Raw genomic sequence first — 22,368 nt, forward strand, 5'->3', positions numbered from 1 at the left:
GCGCCCGTCTTGGTGTGTGGTTGAGTGGGTTCATTCATGAAAGGTGCTGAAGTGCTGTAGCCACAACCAAAGCAGTTGTCTTCCTGCTCCTAAATCCCAACATAATCTACAATAAGGTGGTGATTCGAACATGAAATCTTACCTTCTGCATGTCGAATTATGTTCATGTCTACTTCCTCATTGCTTGTCACACTCTTATCTTTCATATGCTTTAGGGACTCAGTTTGCTTCCAACTTGGATTGCTTCAGCTTGGAGCTATGACACCATTGATGTCAAATCATTTTACTGGCATCCATGTCAGTCAATCTTTATCCATAAATACTAAACAGATAGAATATATCCATAGATTTTATGGGCATGATTTCGTGTTAGAAGTACGTGCAGATTTATGGTACCGATGAGAAAGAAGCGTTGGGCGTATAAAGAAAGATTTGTGTGTACAAAAAGACGATGTGGAGAAGGCAAACACACAGAGACACAGATGAAGCAGTCCTCACCAAACACGAGGAAAGAAAGGGAAGAAAGAGAGAGTGACATATCAAGAATAAGCTACTGAACTCTACACAATAGTCAGACGTTTTGAGTTAGATTTCCTACTTTTTGTGGCCTCAAACATAGTCAAGCTTATTAGATGAGTTAGATTTGGCAAGATGCGAGTGATAGCTTAGCCCTGTACGATGCAAAATCTAGAATAGAAGAGAGTAAAAGGGAGTATAGGTAAGATGAATTCGATTAATGTGGTCTAGTTTGCTTTTATAATTGATTTAGTCTGAAAAATATTTTATAATATGAGAAAAAAAATATTTTTTTTATATATTTCATATTTTGTGAATGCTCATAATTATTTATTGAATGTCTCGACGTTATTATACATTGGATCGCTATGAGTGAAACCCTAATTGAGGGTGAATATTTTTCATGTAAAATTATACGATAATAAAATTATTGATCTTTTATCGTCTCAAATGTAAACGTGACATGATAGTTAGTTTATTTGAATTTGCTTTTAGTTCATCATTAAATTAAGTGTCTAAGTAATTTCTAGAAAATAAATTGGAACTTAATTATGAGAAAGAAATCATAGGTATAATCCTTCGCATATAAATTGTTTATTTAAAATTTAAAAATAAATTTGACATACTAATATTATGAATATTAGTAATAACCGAATCAAGTGGAACGCATAAAGATCAAAGTTGATTACCCTCTCGCGCTTTAGTTAGTTTCAAAATAAAAAAATAAATATTTTACAAAAAAGAGTAAATGATTCTGATCATCATGATTTGATTAACTTTTACGATCAACTTAATTTTAAAAAATATTTTATGATATAAATAAATTATTTTTTGATATTTTATATTAAATTAATGTCTATATGATTCAATTATTGAGTGAGATATCTCTATCATCTTTATGTTGATTGTACTATCATGTCTCCAAATATCTATCATGCATGAAACATTTAGAATGATTAATATATATAATTTTATCCTAAGAAAACAGTTTATTTTGGTAACTAAAAAATCATTACTTATGTGCGAAAAAAGAAATCACATAAATATGAGTGAGTCACATTAGTCAGAATTAATATATATAAAGTCATACACTAATTCAACCCAGAAATTTCTATATATACATGTATATATATACATGTAATATATATATATATATATATATATATATATATATATATATATATATATATATATATATATATATATATATATATATATATATATACACACACAAATTGAACGCCCCCTCCACCTTGAACTCCCCGGTCCCCTCCCCGCCGCCCGGGCCAGCGCGTTCATGGCGCACACGTTCACGGCCTCGCCCAGGTTGACCGGCGGGCCCTCGCCGTCGCCGTGGCATCGCGCCCTGAACGTGACGACCAAGCGCGCGACCTCGACCTCGCCCTCGACCGCCGATTGTCGAGCGCCTTATTCATCCTTCATCAATTTCCGGTGGGATCATCTACAGAAGGCAATTTAACTGTTAGGCATCAACATCTGTCAGGGCGATCATCAGCAATCCTGGACCTATCCATCCTTTCAAGAGACACTGTTGCTCTATAAATACTTTATATATCTACAGATTTTGATGCATGAAGGTTGATTTTATAAATACTATGTGCCTTCTTCTGTGCTGTTTCCAATTAAATTCTCCAAGTCATTCTTTTTCTTTAACTTGGGATCTGAGCACCAGCCTTCACTTGCCTTTCCTGAGTTCTTAAGCTTTCTCTGGCTACTTTTTCACATACAAAATAGGTAAATTTCAATAAAAAAACAAGCTATATCATAAAATATATCGAAACCTTGGTCAGAGAACAGATTGATTTAAGCTTGTTGATTGTTATGTTTCAGTCTCAAGGAAATGGTCTTGTTGTTGGTTTTGGGGGGTTTTGTATAAGAGAAAGCTTTGGCTTACAACTGAAAACTCTTCTCTGATGCAGTAACAAGCAGTGACTGTCCTGGGAGTGTTTGATTGTTTCTGGAGGAATCTGTCTTTGTTCATGTGACTGTTTGATTGTTTCTTTTCTTGTATATCTCATTTTAAATGTTGGGATTCTGTCTGAATTTTCAGTCAGAAAACATGCATAAAATAATAAAAAATTGATGTTTGGTAGATCATGAAGTGCTTGTTGCCTCTCACTCCATCATGGATTAGATCTCACATGGAAGTATTGGGAGGAGGGTCTCTTCTCTCTATTTAAGGAGGTGCAGACCTCTTCCTGTTTCTCCACAGAGAATTCCTCTCTCTCTCTCTGTCCCTCCCTCTCCCTTTTTCTGTGATCTCAGATCTTCCTCTGTAGAAAAAGGTGGGAGTCTCTCAGAAGGTAATGTCCTGACCTGATCTGAAGCTTTTTTTACTTTGGTTCAATTGCTAAACACCTATAGTACCTTCATTGTGCTGGCCCTTGTGGGCTTCTTCCGTGGACAAGACTCTGGGACAGGATCTTGGGTGGATCCAATTAGTGTTCCCCATCGACAGATCTTTTACTGCCACTCTGTTGATCAAAGAAATGAGTTAGATCTGTCCCAGATCCGCATATCTCAAAGCTTTTAGTTCGGATCTGCACGGATGTTTAGCTGGTAGCTGCTTTTACTTGAATCAATTCTGCAGGTGTTCTGGAATTGGCACTTCCGGATTGTGCATTTTTAGATCTGATCTATGACTAAATCTTTATCATGTGCTCTCAAGATCTTCTATTAGCTACGTCAGATCTGATGTTTGCATGATTTAGATCTGGAAATGTTTGCATCTTCTGATTCGTTGCTGCTGCTGTTGGTTCAATCGTTTCAGAGTGTCTAGAACGCAAACATGGTGAAGATCTGCTGCATCGGTGCCGGCTATGTCGGTGGCCCAACCATGGCCGTCATTGCCTTGAAATGCCCCAACATCGAGGTGGCCGTCGTCGACATTTCCGTCACCCGCATCGCTGCATGGAACAGCGATCAGCTCCCGATCTACGAGCCCGGCCTTGAAGACGTCGTGAAGTAGTGCCGAGGGAGGAACCTCTTCTTCAGCACTGACGTAGAAAAGCATGTCTGTGGGGCCGATATCATATTCGTCTCGGTGAACACCCCCACCAAAACCCGATGGCCTCGGCGCCGGTAAGGCTGCTGACCTTACCTACTGGGAGAGTGCTGCTCGCATGATCGCCGACGTCTCAAAGTCCGACAAAATTGTGGTGGAGAAGTCCACGGTCCCCGTTAAGACCGCCGAGGCCATCGAGAAGATCTTGACCCACAACAGCAAAGGCATAAGCTACCAGATCCTCTCCAACCCAGAGTTCCTCGCAGAGGGTACTGCAATCCAGGACCTGTTCAACCCCGACCGGGTGCTTATCGGCGGCAGGGAGACGCCGGAGGGGCAGAAGGCCGTCCAAGCACTCAAGGAGGTCTATGCCAATTGGGTTCCCAAGGACAGAATCATCACGACCAATCTATGGTCAGCTGAGCTATCCAAGCTCGCTGCTAATGCATTCCTAGCGCAGAGGATCTCGTCGGTGAACTCCATTTCGGCGCTCTGCGAGGCCACCGGGGCAAACGTGGCGGAGGTGGCCTACGCCGTCGGAAAGGACAGCAGGATCGGGCCTAAGTTCTTGAACGCAAGCGTCGGATTTGGTGGCTCCTGCTTCCAGAAGGACATCCTGAACTTGGTCTACATCTGCGCGTGCAATGGCCTCCCTGAGGTGGCCAACTACTGGAAGCAAGTGATCAAGATCAATGACTACCAGAAGAGCCGGTTCGTGAACAGGGTTGTTTCCTCCATGTTCAACACTGTTGCTGGGAAGAAGATTGCTGTGCTCGGGTTCGCGTTCAAGAAGGACACCGGCGACACAAGGGAGACGCCGGCCGTTGACGTCTGCAAGGGGCTGCTGGGTGACAAGGCCAAGATTAGCATCTACGATCCGCAGGTGACGGAGGACCAGATCCAGCGCGATCTTGCGATGAACAAGTTCGACTGGGATCACCCCATCCACCTCCAGCCGATGAGCCCGACGGCGGTGAAGGAGGTGACCGTGACCTGGGACGCCTACGAGGCCGCCACGGGAGCACACGCAGTCTGCATCCTGACCGAGTGGGACGAGTTCAAGCGACTGGACTACTCGAAGATCTACGAGAACATGCAGAAGCCTGCCTTTATCTTCGATGGACGCAATGTGGTGGATCCTGAGAAGCTCAGGGAGATGGGATTCATCGTGTACTCGATCGGGAAGCCATTGGATCCCTGGCTCAAGGACATGCCTGCTGTGGCCTAATTGGGAGCTCTGTTGGAAGAGAGAGAGGGATTCTTTACGGATCACAATGCTAAGGTTTCATAGTGGTTGTCGTTTCATTATACTTATGTATGGAGTGTCTTATTATATATGGAGCCAATTGTCACTGTAATTAGTCTCATATGGTATGTAAGATTAAGATTAGTGTACTATTATTAATTCTTATATATAAGATTTATAATTGTAGTTAATAGATTTTTAGTGTTTTTGATATCTCCATTGAAATATTATAAATTTATTTTAAATAATGTAAATGAGATAAAATGAATTCAAAATCAATGTAACAAAGGTAAATGAATTCAAAATGAATGGAAACCAACTTATATATTCTTTATTGGTTTAGGAAAAAAAAACTAAATATAGAAACTAAATAAAAAACTATATTTATTGGCTTAGGAAACTTACAAACGAAGGCATCTCCCAACAAAAGTCCAACTTTTCTAGAAAATTATAAAAAATTAATTTAATATATGTACCTATCAAATTTAGAATTTTAAGTCTATCCTATCCTCGGAAAGCTTCAAATTTGGTTGTTCAAATCATAATTTTCTGTCAAAGGTATCCCATCCGAACCGATACGACGGATAACACGAATCTCGAGGCTGAAGAGGAACCGAACATTGCAAATGACCCGTGGACCAGATCGTCACGTAACCCACCGAATTCTGATCTCCCCCTTTTGGGTTGCTTTTATTGTGCCGGCAGTTTGGATCGAACCCCTCCCCCGTTCTCGCCTGCTCTCTCGTCCCTGCTTTTGCCGACGAATTCGATCTCCAGATCCAGGAAAATGTCGGTGAGTATCTGATCCAGCCAATTTCTTGCCCTTTCCGTCTGTGATTTTTATTCGTGGTGTCGTGAGATCCGATGTTCCTCGTCTTGGATCCGACGGGAGAATATTCATGTTTGTGTCTAGATCTTACGTGGTTGCGCGAATGGATGAGAGGATTCTGACTACGAGCTCTAGATCGTTAGGTAGTAATGGTGTGCATCGAATTGGGTCGGAAAAAGATAATTTTGGTTCAGCATATCGATGCCAGAGAAGATTTACGAGGAAGGTTAAGGAAAAAAGATGCGGTGACTTTGCATAGATCTAGATCTGATCGTGTGGATGTTCGACTTCCTTTCTCGTTGTACGGGATTCCAAGATTCACTATGATTCACCAATGAGCTCCTCAAGTAGCTTGTTATACTTCATTCGGATACAAGGTCAGATTTTGTGGTGGAATGCGTCTAATTCAATTTGCATCGTAGATTTTAGACATTGACTTGCAATGTGTCATCCTAATTATTGGGATCAAATCTACGGTTAGCTAGTAAACCTCTATATTGGATAATTGTGAAAGGAACACGGTGTTTGAGGCACCTGTGACAATCAGCAAAATATATCCTTTGTTTGTCACAAAAGCCAAAATGGTGAGCTAAAACTTAATGTGTATTGACTTTTGAAGAGTAGTAGACAGACCATTTCTTCTCAACAAAAAGAGGAAAGCTTCTCCGTTGCATTATCTACCAATCATTTCAGCAAAGGAATACTCTCTAGTCTTTTGACAAATGGGTTAGTTTTATTGAGGAGCTTACCTTTTGTCTTGTAGCTTGTAATTTTTTTCTACTTACCTTTTCTTCTTTTACTGACTTGATTTTCTGTACCAATTATTGTAATCTATTGTTAAATGTGTAAGTCATATTATTGTTTCATCTCATAATATATGTATATTTTGTGCAGCTAGCCGTGACAAATTTTCACATTATTGTTGTTTGTAATTGTCTCTTTTTCTTTGGCCACATCAGTAATACTGTGAAAATAAATGAGATTGCTCTCTACTTGATAATATCTAATAGCTAATGTAGCCTAACTGAACTCTAATAACTATATGAATCTGAGTGTTTACCGATCAAGATGGCTAAGATGATTGAGGCATTTTTTTTCTCATCTAGAGATTTCCCATCTGATTGGTAGAGCCAACAATTACAGCTTCTAGTCTTGTTCTATTTGTGATCATAATCCAGGCAAGGGGAGAGGCAGGATCCATTTCTATCAGCATTTCCTGTAAACTTGCAGCAAGACAACCTAGGTTTTCTCAGTTTGGTCAGACAATATCACACAAACAATACCATTGTACAGAATCCCTCCCAGGCATCAAGAACAGGGCAGTTTCAGTTGTTGGATTATGACGCATGAAGTACATAATAATTATTTTATTTGTTTTGATCCTTTGCAGATTATAATAATTTTCCTAGATGCTTCTGTTAAACTGGAGAACTTCTCTGTGGAAACATGAAAATAAACATGCCACTTTGACAATAACATAACTCATTGAACTACTAAGAAGTCGAATAACTGTTACCAAATGTCAAGAGCTAGAAGTAACACAGGGTATGTAGTGTCAACAATTTTATTACATATAACGACTGTGTGATTATATTTCAACAGTATAATCTCAAGTTACATCTCATTTTCTAGTTGCATTGTTTCATCTTGGCAGATCAATTTTTAGGAAGCTTGATTTCATGTCCTTTTGAGCCAACTAGTTTTCTCTTTTGATTAACCAAGTTGTTAGATGATGCAATAAGACTATTTCAGTAAGATTAGTTAAGTATGTGGTATGGATGTAAAATTTTATCCTAAAGAATTTATTGTCCATTGCAAAATTTTCAGTAAGGTCACTATTTCTTGTGCCAATTGTTATCATTATTTTTTCTGTATAGAGCAATAGTCCTTTTAGCATGCAAAAGGCACTAATGTACAAGATATTTCTGACATTATAATTTGTAGAATCTTGAGTTAGCTTGATTTTTTTGTTCTGCCAATATGCCTCATCGGATTATGCAGATCACATTCAATAATTTCACCAACTCAGAGAGGGCATAATTGTCTCAGTTAATTATTTACCTTCAAAATCCTATTAGAGTAAGGGGTTCACCCCAAGGGTGAAGAACCTAATGAACATCTTGTTTCAGCAACTGGATCGATAATTTTTGAGGATGCCAATGAATCCTCAAATGACTATTCAACCAAATTGGAAATTGACATTTCAGATGGGACAGTTAAATTATTTTCTTTTTTATTTTTGTCAACAGTTCCATGGAGGAAATGCTTAACTTCCTAGCTGATTCCATTAGTTATTAGGGTTCATTAGATGCAACTCTATTGAGTGGCAGTTCATGATTTAATGTTGATAGGAATTTATTAAACATGTTAACTACCATCTCTTTTCTGTTTTTTAAAAAAGAATGTTCATTTGGTTAGTCTTTAGTTGCTCCCATGTTAGGGCCTTTAAGTCTTATTCAGCATGACTTATTTAATAAATTTGATTAGATGGACAAATCATGCTCTATTGAGATGTGATTAATTGTTTGGTTGGTAGTTTTTGTGACATTTAGATTGTAGAGGGTATGTGTTGCATCGCTGAATTATTACTGAGCTCTTTTTCATCATTTTGCAGGCAAAAACAGTGAAAATTAGTAACATTTGCTTGTCTGCATCTCAAAGGGACATTCAAGAATTCTTTTCCTTCTCTGGGGACATCGATTATGTTGAAATGCAAAGGTCAATCATTTATCCTTTCTTTGTACCTCTAATATCTCTATTGTTAGGAGGTAGGAAATGATTGTGAAATAGGGATTCTCTTTTTGCAGTGAATCAGAAGATACTCAACTTGCTTATGTCACTTTTAGAGACTCACAAGGAGCAGAAACTGCAATGCTTCTCACAGTGAGTTCATCTAGATATAAACTGCTGCTTTCTTCTGCATATTTTCTGAAAACAGAATTGTTTATGGCAATACAGTTTTGGAATATAAAATATGGGAATCCTTGGTAAACTATTTGTTGTATATATATACAGGGAGCAACAATAGTTGATCGTTCTGTTAATATAACTCCAGCTGAGAATTACAAGTTGCCTCCTGAAGCTTACAGACACATGCTGGTAGGTCTCTACTATTTCTCTGTTTTTGTTTTTAGTGATATTTGCATGAGAACACCATACACTCCAAACAGAAAATAATATTTATGATTTTTTCCATGCCTAGGAATTTCTTTCCAATAGAAGAACTAAAATGTCATGTATGGTGCTCAATTTCTTATTGCATATGTAGCTGTGTCAAATGGTTTCAAGATAAACCTATATTATGCCATTTCTCATCGTTGATTATATATTTTCAGAGTAAAAAATTCTGGTTAGATTGGGGAACTTTTTTTTGTTAAGTATTTGGTCAAGGGTCCATTGGAATTTGGAGGAAAACGTGCATTTGTGACTCTCTTGTTTATGAACTAGGTGGGAATGATAAAATGACATGAGAAAACGAGGGTCCTAGATTGCTAGAAAGTTAGAAGGTTTCATTAATTATAGCATATAAATGGTTTAATAACTGGCCTTCTAATTGAAGCTGCAGATAAAATTTGATATCTTGTATGCAATTTGTGTATCTGTTGTCAGAAATTTCAAGCATAAACATATGATAAGCCACTGGATCCTACATCCAAAGCCGATTTCGTTCTTTGGTTCTAAATGTATGTTTAAAATGTAATATACAGGGAAAAATTATTATTTGTTTGATCAGCAATTATAGACCTTTAGTTCCTGTGTTTTCATCAAAGTATGACTTTTGGCCCCTGCGAAGTTATCCCCTTTTTAATTACATTTTTAACTGTGACATGTACTTATTCTTGAAAGGATGGAAACTCCTCACCTACCAATGAGGCGGTGAAGAAGGCGGAGGATGTGGTAAGTGGCATGTTGGCCAAGGGCTTTGTTCTCAGCAAGGATGCACTCCAGAGAGCGAAAGCCTTTGACGAGCAGCACCAACTTCTATCCACTGCCTCAGCAACCGTCGTGTCTCTGGATCAGAGGATTGGGCTGAGTGAGAAGCTAAGCACAGGCATGGCCATGGTCAGTGGGAAGGTGAGGGAGGTGGACGAGCGATACCAGGTAACTGAGATCACGAGGTCGGCCCTTGCCTCCGCTGAGCAAACAGCCACCAATGCTGGATCAGCCATCATGAGCAACCGCTATGTCTCAACCGGAGCATCATGGTTATCAAGTGCACTCGGTAAGGTAATGAAGGCAGCTGAGGATGTTAGCATCCTGACCAAGGAGAAGGTGGAGAAGGCCGAAGAGGAGAGGAAGCAACTATTCTGGGATGAGAGACGGGGAATGGTGAGCGAGTATGCAAAGGTTCACCTCGACGAGCCGTTGTCGAACGAACCTCCGACGGTCCCTGTGTACTCTATGGATGAGCAGAAGCTGCGGATCGCATAAATCTCTGTTCATTTCAGAATTCGGCTCACTATTCATTTTGTTATTAGTTTGCACAATTATTTTTTATGCTTGTATCATCCATTGACCATCATGTATGTTTCAAGTGTCGAGATATCGATATCGGTTTAGATTTGTACACTGTTATCAATGTCTTATTGTGTAAAACACCGATAACTTGTTGGAATTTGGACTCGAGATGCACTACTCATGAGTGTTTTGCAAGATTGATTAGCCTATGCTTCTCAAAATTAAACAAATGTAATCAAGATCGATTGTGTAAATCAAGATCTCTCAGTTCCCAAAGTACAGAATTGACTTTACAGAATTGACTTAAATTTCAATTTAATTATTGATCATTACTATGGAGACATGAAGATTGTTTTATATCAATTCTATCAAAATTAATCTATAAATTGCACAACTTTAACCTGATAATCTCATTTTACTTGGAAAAATATGACACCAAATGATAATTTTGTACTCATACAATTCGATGATCGTATGATCATTTTCGCTTAATAATCACAATTAGAATTCAAAATTCCTTTGCCTCTTTACATTAGTAATGGATAACAAACTAATCACATAAACCAAATAAACTATTTTAATAGTATGAGTTACATTAAGTTTAACAAACGGAAAATTAAATGTGTAAATAAGATAAACTGAAAAAAAAATAATATCGTAGGTAAAATTGATGTGATATCTCAAGAATCACTCCAACTCTGTCCTCTCCATCATTTCGACCTTTAAATCTAGCAAGATCTGATCTCACATTAACAATAAAATTGGATTAATCGTCAAATTTAATCTACCATCACCTTGATAATAATAATAATAATAATTATTATTATTATTTTTATATTTATAAAAAAATATAGGTATTTGAAATTTTGAATTAGTGGTTGTCCTCAATTCAAGTTAAAATCTCAATATATTATGCTCCTTAATGGTTATTTTTATCCTTTCTAAATCCAAATCTTAATTCAGGTTTAGTTTGTCATTATAATATGGAGGGGGGCTGTGTTCATAACTGCATCCCCTGCAAGAGGATGGAGTACGATCACCGTTTCTCCGCGTCACCGCCGCCTACCCCGCCGCTGAAGGCGAAGCACCACCACCTCTGCTTCACGTCTTGTTTCCGCCCCGTCGCTGGTTGCGACGGCGGGGACCCGGAATCCCCATACGGGGAGCGCGCCGCCCGGCCGCTGATCCGATCGCCCAAGTCGTGGATCCGATCCAAGGCGCACGAGCTGCCGGATAACTGCTGCAAATGCCGGGCCCTGGTCTCCCACTGCCGTTGGGGGAGGCACCGGCGCCACCACTCCGCCGACTTCAGGTACGACCCCCTTAGCTACGCCCTCAACTTCGACGAGGGGTCCCAGGGCGAGTCTCCCGCTAGCGCCGAGCAGCTCCGGTACCGCTGCTTCTCGTCCCGGCTCCCGGCTTCGCCCCCGCGCGGCAGCGATGGCGGTGGATTCGATGATCGGAAGAGGGCTCATGGAGTCGAAGGGATTGAGGCGCCCCTGCGATTCACCTAATTTCCCGGTTCTTTGAGCCTACCGATCTAATTGTAGTTGCAAAGATCGGATCTTTCTTGCGCTGCCGTTGTTTTCGACCCCGCCGATCTAATTATGGTTGCAAAGATCGGATCTTTTCCCCCTAAATCTCATGCAAAGAGCATCGAACTTTCTAATAAGAAAGAATGGATCTTCCCCAAAGGAAGCCTCTTTTAGTTTTGGTGCATCTTTTGCATCTTGAAGCCTTTTCTCTTTGTGTGATGAATTGTTTCTTGAAGATTGCAATTATGTTTTCAATTGTTCCTAAACAGGCCGTTTTCCAAGAAATCATATTCCTTCGATGGTTGTTCTTGTTCTATGTTTACAAAAGAGAGGGATTCTTTAATTCATGCCCCTTTGGTACTCATTCAAGGAGGAACATTTCAGAAACTCTCTGTTGCAGATGGGTTTGCTTATTGTCTGCAAGCATGTATTTGGCAGGCTGTCCTCCAACTCCCATGACATTGATATGATACAGTTTCGATAGTCTCGCAGCCTCACATGCAATGTAATGCGCTGTTCTGCACTGTAACCAAGCTTTCTTCATCTTTTCCATGCATGCATTGCATCAAATGCCCCACAGGTTTGCGCTGTGCGACGTACTGGCCGAAAGCGCACGACTGGCAGTGCCGAAAGCCATGGGGGGAGTCTGTCGCTGTTGCTCCTTGAACGCAGTAAAGAGCAGAACAACTGCAATGCTCTTTTTCCCACTATGACAATGTAGACCTGATGGAATATGAAAGCTGAACTCTCACCGGCAGAGAGACAAACAAGAGAGGTCTTGGCTTGTGGCAATCACCTTCCACGATCACAGGATTGTGTGTGCGTTGTTGATGATTCTGTTCTGAACATGGAATCCGAGTAAGATCTTGAAGTGCTTAATCCTTCGTGAGGGGCTTGTCACCCCCAGAATCTTGGGTCCATTGTACATCCACCTGTTTCTTGTGCTGAGACAAGTGCAAGAACAAGCTACTGAACAGGTCGGGACGTCTCCAACGTGCAGTTGAAGATATCGATACCCGTGTTATGTATCTTTGGTGAGTCTCGAGTCCTCACGCAACCAGGGATGACAGCCTTGTCTCTTCTCCTTGACCTGATCTCAGTCCCATGTTTTGTTCTTAGCCCAACACGAATCCACCCTCTCATCCGAAAGCAGGGGTGGAGTATTGGAGTTACAGAAGGGGAAATTTGGGAATTACATTCATATAATATTCTGTGAACACAATATTTGCAATTTCTTCATGAATAGACATGCGATTCATCATGCTCTGCTGACAAAAGGTACTTGTGTTATCATGTGAGGCTACAGGTGACAAAGAAGGCAGAGTCTACTCAGCTACTTCTTGATGCCACCTTTACCTTGGGAGAGCCCACACCGAGGACGAGGAAATGACAAGAAATGTGTCACCCAGTGGATTCATGGAGCTTCAAAAAGGGCCAAAATCTCCCCTTTCCTCCTTCCTAGCATTGCTATGGCTGTCACTCCTGAGGGTCGAGCATTGCTACCTTGTTTGTGCTGTGATCAACCACTCCTGTCCTGAGAAAAAGAGATCAAAGGAAGTATAAGACAACTTTCCTGTTTTTTCTTGGTTTCTCCACATCAGATCTTTGGTCCATCTCAAGCATTAACATTAGGCCTTCAAGCAGAAGTCACAACGAGGAAGCATGGGTGGCAGCTCCCCTACCATCCTCTTCAGGTATGTTAAAGTGTTTATTTGTTTCATTTCAATTTATTGTTGTTACTTCCTTCAGAGGAGTTATGGTTTGGTGCTTTATGTCTGTAGGTGGTAGACATAGCTGTGTTTGTGGCTCTAGGGTTTGCCTTCTATGTGTTCATTGTCTCATTTGTTGGAAAGAAGTTGTTTCAATATGTGATCATGGGGCTCTACACTGGCTTTGTAAGAGATACCACACTGGCATCTCGTTGTTCTTCTTCCTTGAGTATTTTAGTTTATGTCCATCTTCCAAGGTGATAGCGTCGTTTGCTGTTAAATTTTGTTTATGATGATAATGGTTCCAAAGCAGAGAACGATAACTATTTGTTCTTCTTGTCAGATTACCTGTGTATTATTTCCTTTATATGCTTGGTGTGCTGCAACAGATCCTGGGGACCCAGGTATTTTCAGATCTAAGAAATATCTTAAAGTAGAGGACTGCAAGGAAGAGATTTACCCTAAGAAATTCAGAAATGGGGCCTCAATTGTGGAAATGAATTCCGGAACACCAAGAGAAAACCAACTGGATAGGGGCTTCACCAAAGATGCCACCATGGAGAGCTCATATAGTGGAGTTGAAAGAGAGAATTTGCCTTGCTACAATGTGCCTCTGTTGGCACTTCTCTTGGATTGGTACCCTGTCAAATATGTGTGTGATTGGTGTAACTCTCCTAAACTATCTCCTGAACAGCAAATGAGCGAAGAGGGCATGTTTTACTGCAGCTTGTGTGAAGTTGACGTATGCATCAAGCATCTGAATCCAAGCATTCTCATCCCATCATAGTGTCCACCCTTCTTTCTGCATTTCAGTTTAACCTATTTTGATTTCAATTCATTATCTATGGCAGATTTGATTTCTACTTTGGTAGTTTCAGAGAGTATTTTTCGTGATTTTGTTTTTTGCCGAATAAATTATTTTCATCAGTTACAACTATAATTCGCTGCATAAAATGTATAATGAATGCATGACTTTGATGTTGCAACAAAGAGGATTATTTGATGCACACATATCATGGAACAGGTGGGTATTCCTTCACTGGGTAGTTGATTAGTAGTGGCCTAACATACTACTTAACTTAGACATCCATTTTGATCGGAAATGGCTCCCTCATCACTCTCACGCTTCAAGGCAAACCTCAATTTAAAAATGTGTTGATCCTTTTGAGCAAGGAAATGCTGATATAGAGAATAGAGAATTTGCTAGACTTCTAAAACTTCCATCAGAAACTTCTTTAGGTGTTTCATTTTCAAATCTTAAGTATTGTAGTGTGTATTGATATCTTGTTCTCATGTGTTCATTAGATTTGAACGAAAACAAATGTACATTATACATGCATGTAAATTACCATTAATATTTGGTTAATCAGAATGTTGGAAAGACAAAGCAAATTTGTATGACAAGATGTTGAGATCGATGTCCCAACACTTCATACACAACAGCTTTGACTGGTGACAGTGATAAATGGCAGCAAAAGTTTTGTCTGTATCACAGTCTTCATATAAAATTTCATGCATCATTGAGGTGAAAAATTGACTGTATAATTTACAATGAAATCATGTTAGTGCATTGCCGATGTGCTTGATTCAATTGTCTAATGCTTGACAGCTTCACATTGTGTAGGTTTTGAAGTATAGTTAAGCATTGTAGAGCTTGTGACAAATGTGTTGATGTCTTCGATCATTGCTGCAGGGTGAGACCTTCTGTGCTCTTGATTTATTTCTCTTCTTATCAATGACTGAACAGTACCTAATATATCCTACTGTTTTCATGTTAGTAGTGGCTTAATAACTGTGTGGGAAGGAAAAATTACAAAGGGTTCTTCGTCCTCATGGCTTCTGCACTTCTCTTGGTAAGTTCAAGCACTTCTTTTATATCATTAAAACTGTTCTATGTGTTAGGAATTGTAACATCTGGACTTGTCACTGATCTTCTCTCTTTAAGAACTTCTTAACCTTATACCATCCTTCAGAAGGCGCTATCCGTTCATGTCCTTCATCATGTACCTGGTGTTTGAGCAAGCATTTTGTTACAGGTCCTTTTCATTCTGACCGACTATTGACAGGTCTCCATGGTTTGTTCACCTTGGGCCAGCTTATTCTAAAGTGGTCACTCAGAGTGCTGATATTGATTCTCTGTTTCCTCAACTGAGAGCGTTTCTGTGTAGAGATTATCTCAAAATTAGGGTTTGTGATCTCTACTCTCTGGCTTACATTTTATTATTCTGCTTAAAATGGTTCATCCCACTACAAAGCTTATTTTATATATAATAAACCCAAGTCAGTTTTACACATTATACTGTTCTCTCTGGATCTTCTGGGATGCTTTTTAGTTTATCTTATATTGAAGGATCATCTTTTTCAGGCTTTCTGTACCTTCTTAGCAATGGTCGCCACCCTACCACTTGCGCAACTTTGTTTCTTCCACATGCTTCTAGTAAAGAAGGTACAGTTTCCTAATAGTTCATTACCTTATGACTACAGTTCTGTCGTCATCTTTTTATGTTTGGCCATGTTTTAATTTGCATCAATCTGAGAACAATACCAAACTTTTGTGTTCAGTTCATAATTCATAATATTTTGTGATTTTGCAAGTCCTCAACATAAAAAAAAAGATATTTGTTTCTTGTCATTAAAGTTGTTCAGGATACATTGCAATCAGACAAAACTGTGCTGTTTTCATAGTTATTAAGGGTTAGAATTAAATATTGACAATTCATCAAGAGTTTATGACCAATCTTTTATACTTTACCAGTGGATGTTTTGGCAACCAGCAAATATTTTAGCATTTAGTTCTTTTGAAGTCTGCATCCAAATTTGTTTCGACAAGATGGATGGCTCTTTAATTTTTCTTAATGATTATTTTTATGAAGATAACTAAAAGTCTCTCAAAGTTAAATTATCTGATAAAGGATTGGTGTTTGTGTGCATGTGGATGCAGGGAATTAGCACGTATGATTATTTCATTGCTTTGAGGGAGCAGGAACGGGAGCAAGCTACTGGTGATCAGGAAAGTCCACAAATGTCTCGAGTGAGCTCCATGACTGGACTAAGCAGAACAAGTCCCTTCAATGCATTTCATCGTGGTGCATGGTGTACTCCACCAAGATCATTCCCGGAGGAGCAGGTATGATGTGCATCTTTTCTTTTGGAGATGCCTTGCTTAAGATTAGTTGCACTTGAAAAAATGCTAAGATGTGGAGTTCGAGCATGATGGCAAGGTTTAAGCATTAGAATCACTGAATTATTTGTATGATGAAAAATTGTGATTCATTTACTTTCCTTGGAAGTCAATTCCCCCGTTAATGATCAACTCGGTCATGCTAAGCCATCTTGCTAATTTCATTGTTCTCTAGTATTTAACACACTTTTCCCTTTGTGCTACCTTATAGAAGATCTGATCTCAGCCCCAATTTAAGCAACTGCAAAAAGCATCCTACTTGCAAGCTTTGATTAAGTTTTAAAGTCTTGCTAGTTTTTATTATTATATGGTAACAAACATTGTGATATTGGTGGTTTAAATATCATTCTGCTCTATCATGTACGCATTTTACCTACTTAAGGGAATAAGATTGTAGCTTGCTACTTTGCTTCAAAGGAAAAGAAAAAGTTCTATCACAATGTTTTGATAGGAATAATCAATACTGTTCAATTTACTGAATTTATGTATTTAATGATATGGTTAATTTGATATATCTTTTACATAATGCAAATCACTATAAACATGGCATTATTATTCTTAGCATGAGAAGTTCAGAAACTCTGGAAAATTGTGTGTCTTCTATTATTCAGACTCGGCTACATCTTGAATGAGTTTGTGTTAATGAAACTACGAACGCTGAAAAGTATCATATTGTTCTTATTCTCAACTCCTGGAGAGTGACACAATGTTTGATCTTTGCCAGTTTGATGTTGTTCATCCAAATACTATCACATCCGTGGATTACTCGAGCAAAAAAGCATTGGTGGAGGAATCAACCATCCGAAGAAATGTTAGAGCTGTGAAGATCAGTCCTTGGACCCTTGCGCGACTTAATGCAGAAGAAGTTTCAAAAGCTGCTGCTCAGGCAAGGAGGAAATCCAAAGTCCTGCAGCCAAGAGCTGAAGAGTTACAGGAGCTTATCTCCCTTTCTACCTTGGACACTGTTGCACCAAAGGGGGTTCAGATCTCAGGATCAACCAGTGACGGCTATGAAGCGTCAGGAGGTGAAGACAGTGATCAGACTCTGTCGAGAATCATGCACAAATCATCAAATTGGACCGATCTTTTTCGCAACTCTGGCTGTAGTGAGATTATGGATGACTTCCAGGCATCATCATCCTCAGCCAGACTTCAGCCATATGGTAGTAAAGAGTCAACAGTTCTTGTTAACCAGTTCCATCTAATCTGAGCAAATTGGTTACAGTAGCTAGTTTGCCTTCTGCTGCAACAAAGATTATAAGCTTTGGTGTGCCATTTCCTGGATGTATCAGCAGAGGTAGTAGTCATCGTGAAACATTCTGTTCTACTCTGTTCATTTTTGTTCTGTATCTTATTAGACCATTTTTGAAGTCAACTTTTATCCATGTTATATATGAAATGAGTCGTACAAATGCCATGATGATGAGAGTTATAGTTCCTCCTCCACCCTCCTCTTCTTCCATGACAGCAGTAGAAAGAGAAGACTGCTTGCATTGCTCTAAATCATCGGTTGTATGTCAAAGGCAACACCACTCCGTGGTTGGGCGACGCACCGAGCACCACTACGTACACTGGGGGAGAGTCGCAGACGATCTGATGCGCTTCAGAAAGCGGCATGGCGACAAGAGGCGCGCGGGCCGAGGCCAATTTGCGCACGTATAGAAGGCGCAGGCCCCCGTTTCGGGGCGTCTCTAAAGCAAAGCGAGAGGCCCTGCGGGTGCAGACCGGCGTACGGAACCTCCTTTCCCTTTCCTCGTCCCGTATCGCATGCGCCCCTCTCAGGACCACCAGTCACCCCATATATCTCGTGTATCGCCTGAGCCTTTGGGCGACGACGTCCGCAGGCCTACGAGCTCCCACCACAAATGCGCCACGAAGCGTTCCGAGACCGGGGAGCGCCACGGAAAGCGGCGCTCACGCTCGCCCTTGTGCTTCTCTCCGTCGTCCTCTCCTTGTCTTTAGCCGCCGGGGGGAAGGAGGTCGACGAAGCGAGGGGTGCCGTTGGAGACAAGGAGCAAGCCGGGCGGGTATTTCACCTGCCTCCGGGCCTGTCGCGGCGTGGTCCGGTGGAGGCGCTCTTCCGTGGCAGCGAGCGGAGAGTTCCCCACGCCTCTGATCCCCTCCACAATCGCTGACGTCTGTCGTCGTCGTCCTCGTCTCTCTTCTCCGTGAAGTTGGTATCAAGAACAAGTTCACAGTCCGCAGTGAAGAGACATCGAGCAAATCGTGATGACTCCCACCAATAACCGAGCAAGACAAGACATGTCTCTGCTGCGATCAACTCCCTGTGATTATGCTTGTTGTTTGCCTGCTAGCAGTGTGGCTGTAGATGGAAACTGGGTGAATTAGGCGGAGAAGACATGATAATGAATCGAGTTCTTACATTCTTCTTGTAGAATTATGGAGTTAATTCACTGTGATTTTTGTCCTAATCCAAAATATGAAGAGATTCAATCGTAGGTGGGTAGTTCTCTGTGCGACGACATGATTGCATTGCAGTAAAGACAAACCACATGGAACTTGGTTTTCTCCAAAGCCACCTAAAAGTTCTAAGCAGATAGTAAACAAAGACGGGCAGCTTCAGAGTGCTCCAAAGTGGGTGAGGGCGCACATGCTAAGCCACCGTCTTCTTTACCGACTCCTTGTCTTCTTGGCTTCCTCTTTTTGTCCCACCCTTTTACCCTTGAAACCGGTGGCACTGTCGAGCTGCTTTCCGGAAGAGCAAGCTGCAGCAGCAAGCAAGACCAAGTGCAGGTGCGCCGATTCATGTCTTTTCTTTCTTTTCATGCCCTTCCTTTCCCACATCCTGCGTGATGCGGAATCAGAAAGTACTACCATGAACAGAGCCCCATGCACAGCCATTCTCTTCACCATGAGAAGACCCCCCCCCCCGAAGAAGAGTATGGAAGGGGGTTTCCATCTCAAGTCTGGCAGTGACAGCTTACTGCCTGTTTAACAGAAAGGCAGACGCAGCCTAAAGATTCCAAAGCGGAGAGGCCTGCATCCTGCTGACCAGCTACATGCAGCAGCAGGTTGCAGGCAGGCGGGCAGGAGCAGAGGACTTTTGCATGCATGCAACTGTAAAGCCTAGCCAATTCCACCAGTTACATGAGTGTTGCTTTTTTTGGTTTGGTGGTGCTTTCTAGGTTTCTTTAATGGACAACTCCCAACATTTGATAAGAAAAAGTTCTACTTCAGCATGTTCATCTTAGATTTCTTTTCTGCTACCAGACTGGTTTGTGCTCTGGTCGGGTTAACCATCAGATGATTCTCTGGACTTTGCTGCATCATGTGTTCTTGATGAAGCCCACCACAGCACCAATAAGCAAATCCTATGCTTCCATGCCTAACTTGAATTTGAAGACATGGAGTAAGTCTTGACTCTCAGAATCGAATTTAAATTGGGTCAACGGTTCGATGATTTCAAACTGAATCCACTACAGTTTTGATTCCTCAAAATTGAAACCGGATATTCGACATGTTATATGTGGCTTCTAAGGTCAAATACGGCATCAGAAAGGCAAAATTAAATTTGAAGTTGGTTGACCATCATAAGGGCTTTAACTTTGACATGACAAACCATACTTTTTTTTTTTGGGTGAAATATATTTTGATTGATTTGTTAAAGATATTATAAGGGTGAATTGTTGGAAAAAAAATTTTAATTTTGAATTTTTCGTAACTTTATGAAAATATCATTTTATTTCCGTAACTTTAGAAAAATTTTGTTGCACCTCAATCGTAGTTGCACTTCGCTCGTGCCTAGTCACCTAGTCTGTCGACCCTCAGATGCAATCGAGTCAGGGAAGAAGATATAAGCAACGAGGTCGAGTGCGACAATTTAGTGGGTGAGATTGCTAGACATAAGATATAAGGTGACCAAGAGACGATCGACAACTAACAATGGTAAGATAAATTATTTAAAATAAAAATATTATGTGAAAATAATTTAAACTTGGAGCATTATGTAAAAAAAAAAAGAAGAAAAATCAAAGTTAACATTTTTTTTCAAGAATTCACCAATATTGTAACACATAATTAAACTCATAAAACACTGTTTTCGGTTTACAACTATGTAAATTTTAATTGGATTTCATACAAACAACAGCTTGTTGACGGCCGGAGATTCCCATGGCACTTCATCTTGCTGTCGGCTCACTTGTTCCTGCAACCAAAGCCAACTCTACCTCCTCCCTCCACTCCACGCTCCTCGTCTCGAAGTAGCCCGTCTTCACCTCGTTCGCGAAGTAACTCACCCACACCCTCCCCCCAACCCTCCACATCACCACTCTCCCCTCCAACTCCCTCCCTACCCTCCACTCCACCGCCTCCGCCAGCTCGTCCCCTGCCACCACCACCCCGCCCGCTTTGCTGAACGCCCTCCCCCACCCGCTGTACCTCCTCCTCATGCCGGCACTCGGGTTCCCTCCGCCGCCCTCCGCCGGCCTCCACGCCGCCACCTCCGTCCCTGTGGCGTGGTCGCAGAGCACCCCCTCGAACACCGCCGCGCTGCCCTCCGCCTCCTGCTCCCACCGCCAGCTACGCCCCTGTAACCTCGTCGCCGTCCGTGCCGCCGCCTTGATACCTGCCGCCTTCGCGCTCCCGAACCGGCCCTTCACTGTCCGCGTCGCCTCTATCTGCCGCTCCGGGTTCCCGCTCGACCGGCCCAGGCTCGGCCCGGTCGCGTACGGCGTTCCCAGCTCTGGTCCCACCCACACCCGGGCCCGCGACGGGAAGTGGCGCTCCCCCTCCAGGTCGTCTGCCTCTCCGCCGGTCTCCTCGTCCTTGCTTCGCCCGTATCGGAGCCCGACAACGCGAAGCCGTATGTTGTCGACACGTACGCTCACCCGGATAAACCGTGGGTCCCGCGTGCAGATCGTGTACTCTAATTGGACCACAGCTTCGAGTTGCTGGTGGGCCAGAGCGTAGCGCAGCGCGGAGTCTGTCGCTTCCACGCCCAGACCTGTCGCGCCGGTGGCATCGACCCGGCCCATGGCCGGCAGTGGAGCGAAGCCCTTAAGGACCCAGAGCCCGTGCCTGTCCGCCGCGTACGAGGGGCAAAAGCCGGCCGGGAGAAGACGCTTGGCGGCACTGCCCTGCAGCTGGCGGAAGAGGCACCACTTGGAGAGCATGTAACCGAGGGAGCGCATGAAGCGCTCCTCGACGTCCGGCCCGACTGCAAGGAGGACGTCGCGCAGAGCGAGCCGGCAGATGAGGGCGCGCTCGAGGGGAGCGTCAAGGGCGCTGAAGAAGAGGAAGCCGGCTTCGGCGGGGGCGTCGGTCGCGCAGAGCCAGAAGAGGCGGAGGAGAAGAGCGAGGCAGAGGAAAGGCGTCGCCCGACCGTCATCGCGCACTAGGGCGGCCGAGAGGGATCCCTGTTCGAGCTTCGGCGCCGAGAACGAGAATGATGAGGGAGACATGGGGATGCATTCTCGGAGGAGCTGAAGGAGGAGAGGCAGGTGAGGGGAGGCGGAGGGGACAGGGTTCGAGAGCCAGAGGGTGCGGGAGGTGGTGGAGAGGTGGAAGCCGTGGAGGGAGAAGGAGAAGGTGAGGAGGGGCTCAGCGTCGGAGCCGGCGGTGCGGTCGGCGGAGAGGCGGATGGACTTGGCATCGGCGGAGGCGGCGAGGACGAGGGAGGGAGGGGCGGATGGCCATTGCGATGGTTCGGGGAGGGTGGCGAGCCATGACCACAGGTCCTCCATGGCTGCTCCAGGCTAAGGATGTGGAGGCTGCTGCCGTCCAAGCTTCTCCGCGGGTTGGTATAAGAGACAAGGTGCAACTTAGCCACAGGGGAAGGGACGGGTGGACGTGGTAAAAGGCTGGCCTGTTCTTGTCGTGCAGCGGTAGTCGCAGATGAAGCAGTCGACGT

General features: G+C 42.4%; 5 protein-coding genes across 16 annotated transcripts; 4 read left to right on the plus strand and 1 right to left on the minus strand.

Annotated features, from left to right (window-relative positions):
- Positions 1–2,168: 2,168 nt before the first annotated feature.
- On the plus strand, positions 2,169–4,978 carry LOC103981139 (UDP-glucose 6-dehydrogenase 4). The gene is given in 3 exon segments (XM_009397752.3): positions 2,169–2,840; positions 3,308–3,601; positions 3,603–4,978. Coding segments are annotated over 2 exon segments (1,443 nt in total). The 5' UTR covers positions 2,169–2,840; positions 3,308–3,325; the 3' UTR covers positions 4,770–4,978.
- A 446-nt stretch (positions 4,979–5,424) lies between these two features.
- On the plus strand, positions 5,425–10,251 carry LOC135645630 (binding partner of ACD11 1-like). Its single transcript, XM_065164214.1, has 5 exons — positions 5,425–5,580; positions 8,231–8,334; positions 8,424–8,499; positions 8,632–8,715; positions 9,463–10,251. Exons 1-5 carry the CDS (start codon positions 5,575–5,577, stop codon positions 10,045–10,047), a joined length of 855 nt encoding a protein of 284 aa, XP_065020286.1. The 5' UTR covers positions 5,425–5,574; the 3' UTR covers positions 10,048–10,251.
- A 777-nt stretch (positions 10,252–11,028) lies between these two features.
- LOC135645647 (uncharacterized) lies at positions 11,029–11,787 on the plus strand. The gene has a single exon (XM_065164263.1). The coding sequence runs from the start codon at positions 11,058–11,060 to the stop codon at positions 11,586–11,588; it is 531 nt and encodes a 176-aa protein (XP_065020335.1). The 5' UTR covers positions 11,029–11,057; the 3' UTR covers positions 11,589–11,787.
- A 220-nt stretch (positions 11,788–12,007) lies between these two features.
- LOC135645594 (probable protein S-acyltransferase 22) lies at positions 12,008–17,874 on the plus strand. Of its 12 annotated transcripts, XM_065164148.1 has the most exons (9): positions 12,008–13,166; positions 13,254–13,303; positions 13,391–13,504; positions 14,943–15,012; positions 15,097–15,171; positions 15,385–15,505; positions 15,684–15,764; positions 16,260–16,445; positions 17,224–17,874. In XM_065164148.1, the coding sequence occupies exons 4-9, from the start codon at positions 14,990–14,992 to the stop codon at positions 17,707–17,709; spliced, it is 972 nt and encodes a 323-aa protein (XP_065020220.1). In that variant the 5' UTR covers positions 12,008–13,166; positions 13,254–13,303; positions 13,391–13,504; positions 14,943–14,989; the 3' UTR covers positions 17,710–17,874. The 12 variants fall into 12 exon arrangements, with proteins under 12 accessions (XP_065020220.1, XP_065020212.1, XP_065020243.1 ...); XM_065164140.1 differs by having other exon boundaries at positions 12,008–13,303; XM_065164171.1 differs by having other exon boundaries at positions 12,008–13,303; positions 15,100–15,171.
- A 2,614-nt stretch (positions 17,875–20,488) lies between these two features.
- On the minus strand, positions 20,489–22,236 carry LOC135645543 (uncharacterized). The gene has a single exon (XM_065164037.1). The coding sequence runs from the start codon at positions 22,199–22,201 to the stop codon at positions 20,639–20,641; it is 1,563 nt and encodes a 520-aa protein (XP_065020109.1). The 5' UTR covers positions 22,202–22,236; the 3' UTR covers positions 20,489–20,638.
- Between the last annotated feature and the right edge of the window lie 132 nt (positions 22,237–22,368).

Source organism: Musa acuminata, chromosome BXJ1-4 (assembly GCF_036884655.1).
Source record: "Musa acuminata AAA Group cultivar baxijiao chromosome BXJ1-4, Cavendish_Baxijiao_AAA, whole genome shotgun sequence".
Classification (NCBI taxonomy): Eukaryota; Viridiplantae; Streptophyta; class Magnoliopsida; order Zingiberales; family Musaceae; genus Musa; species Musa acuminata.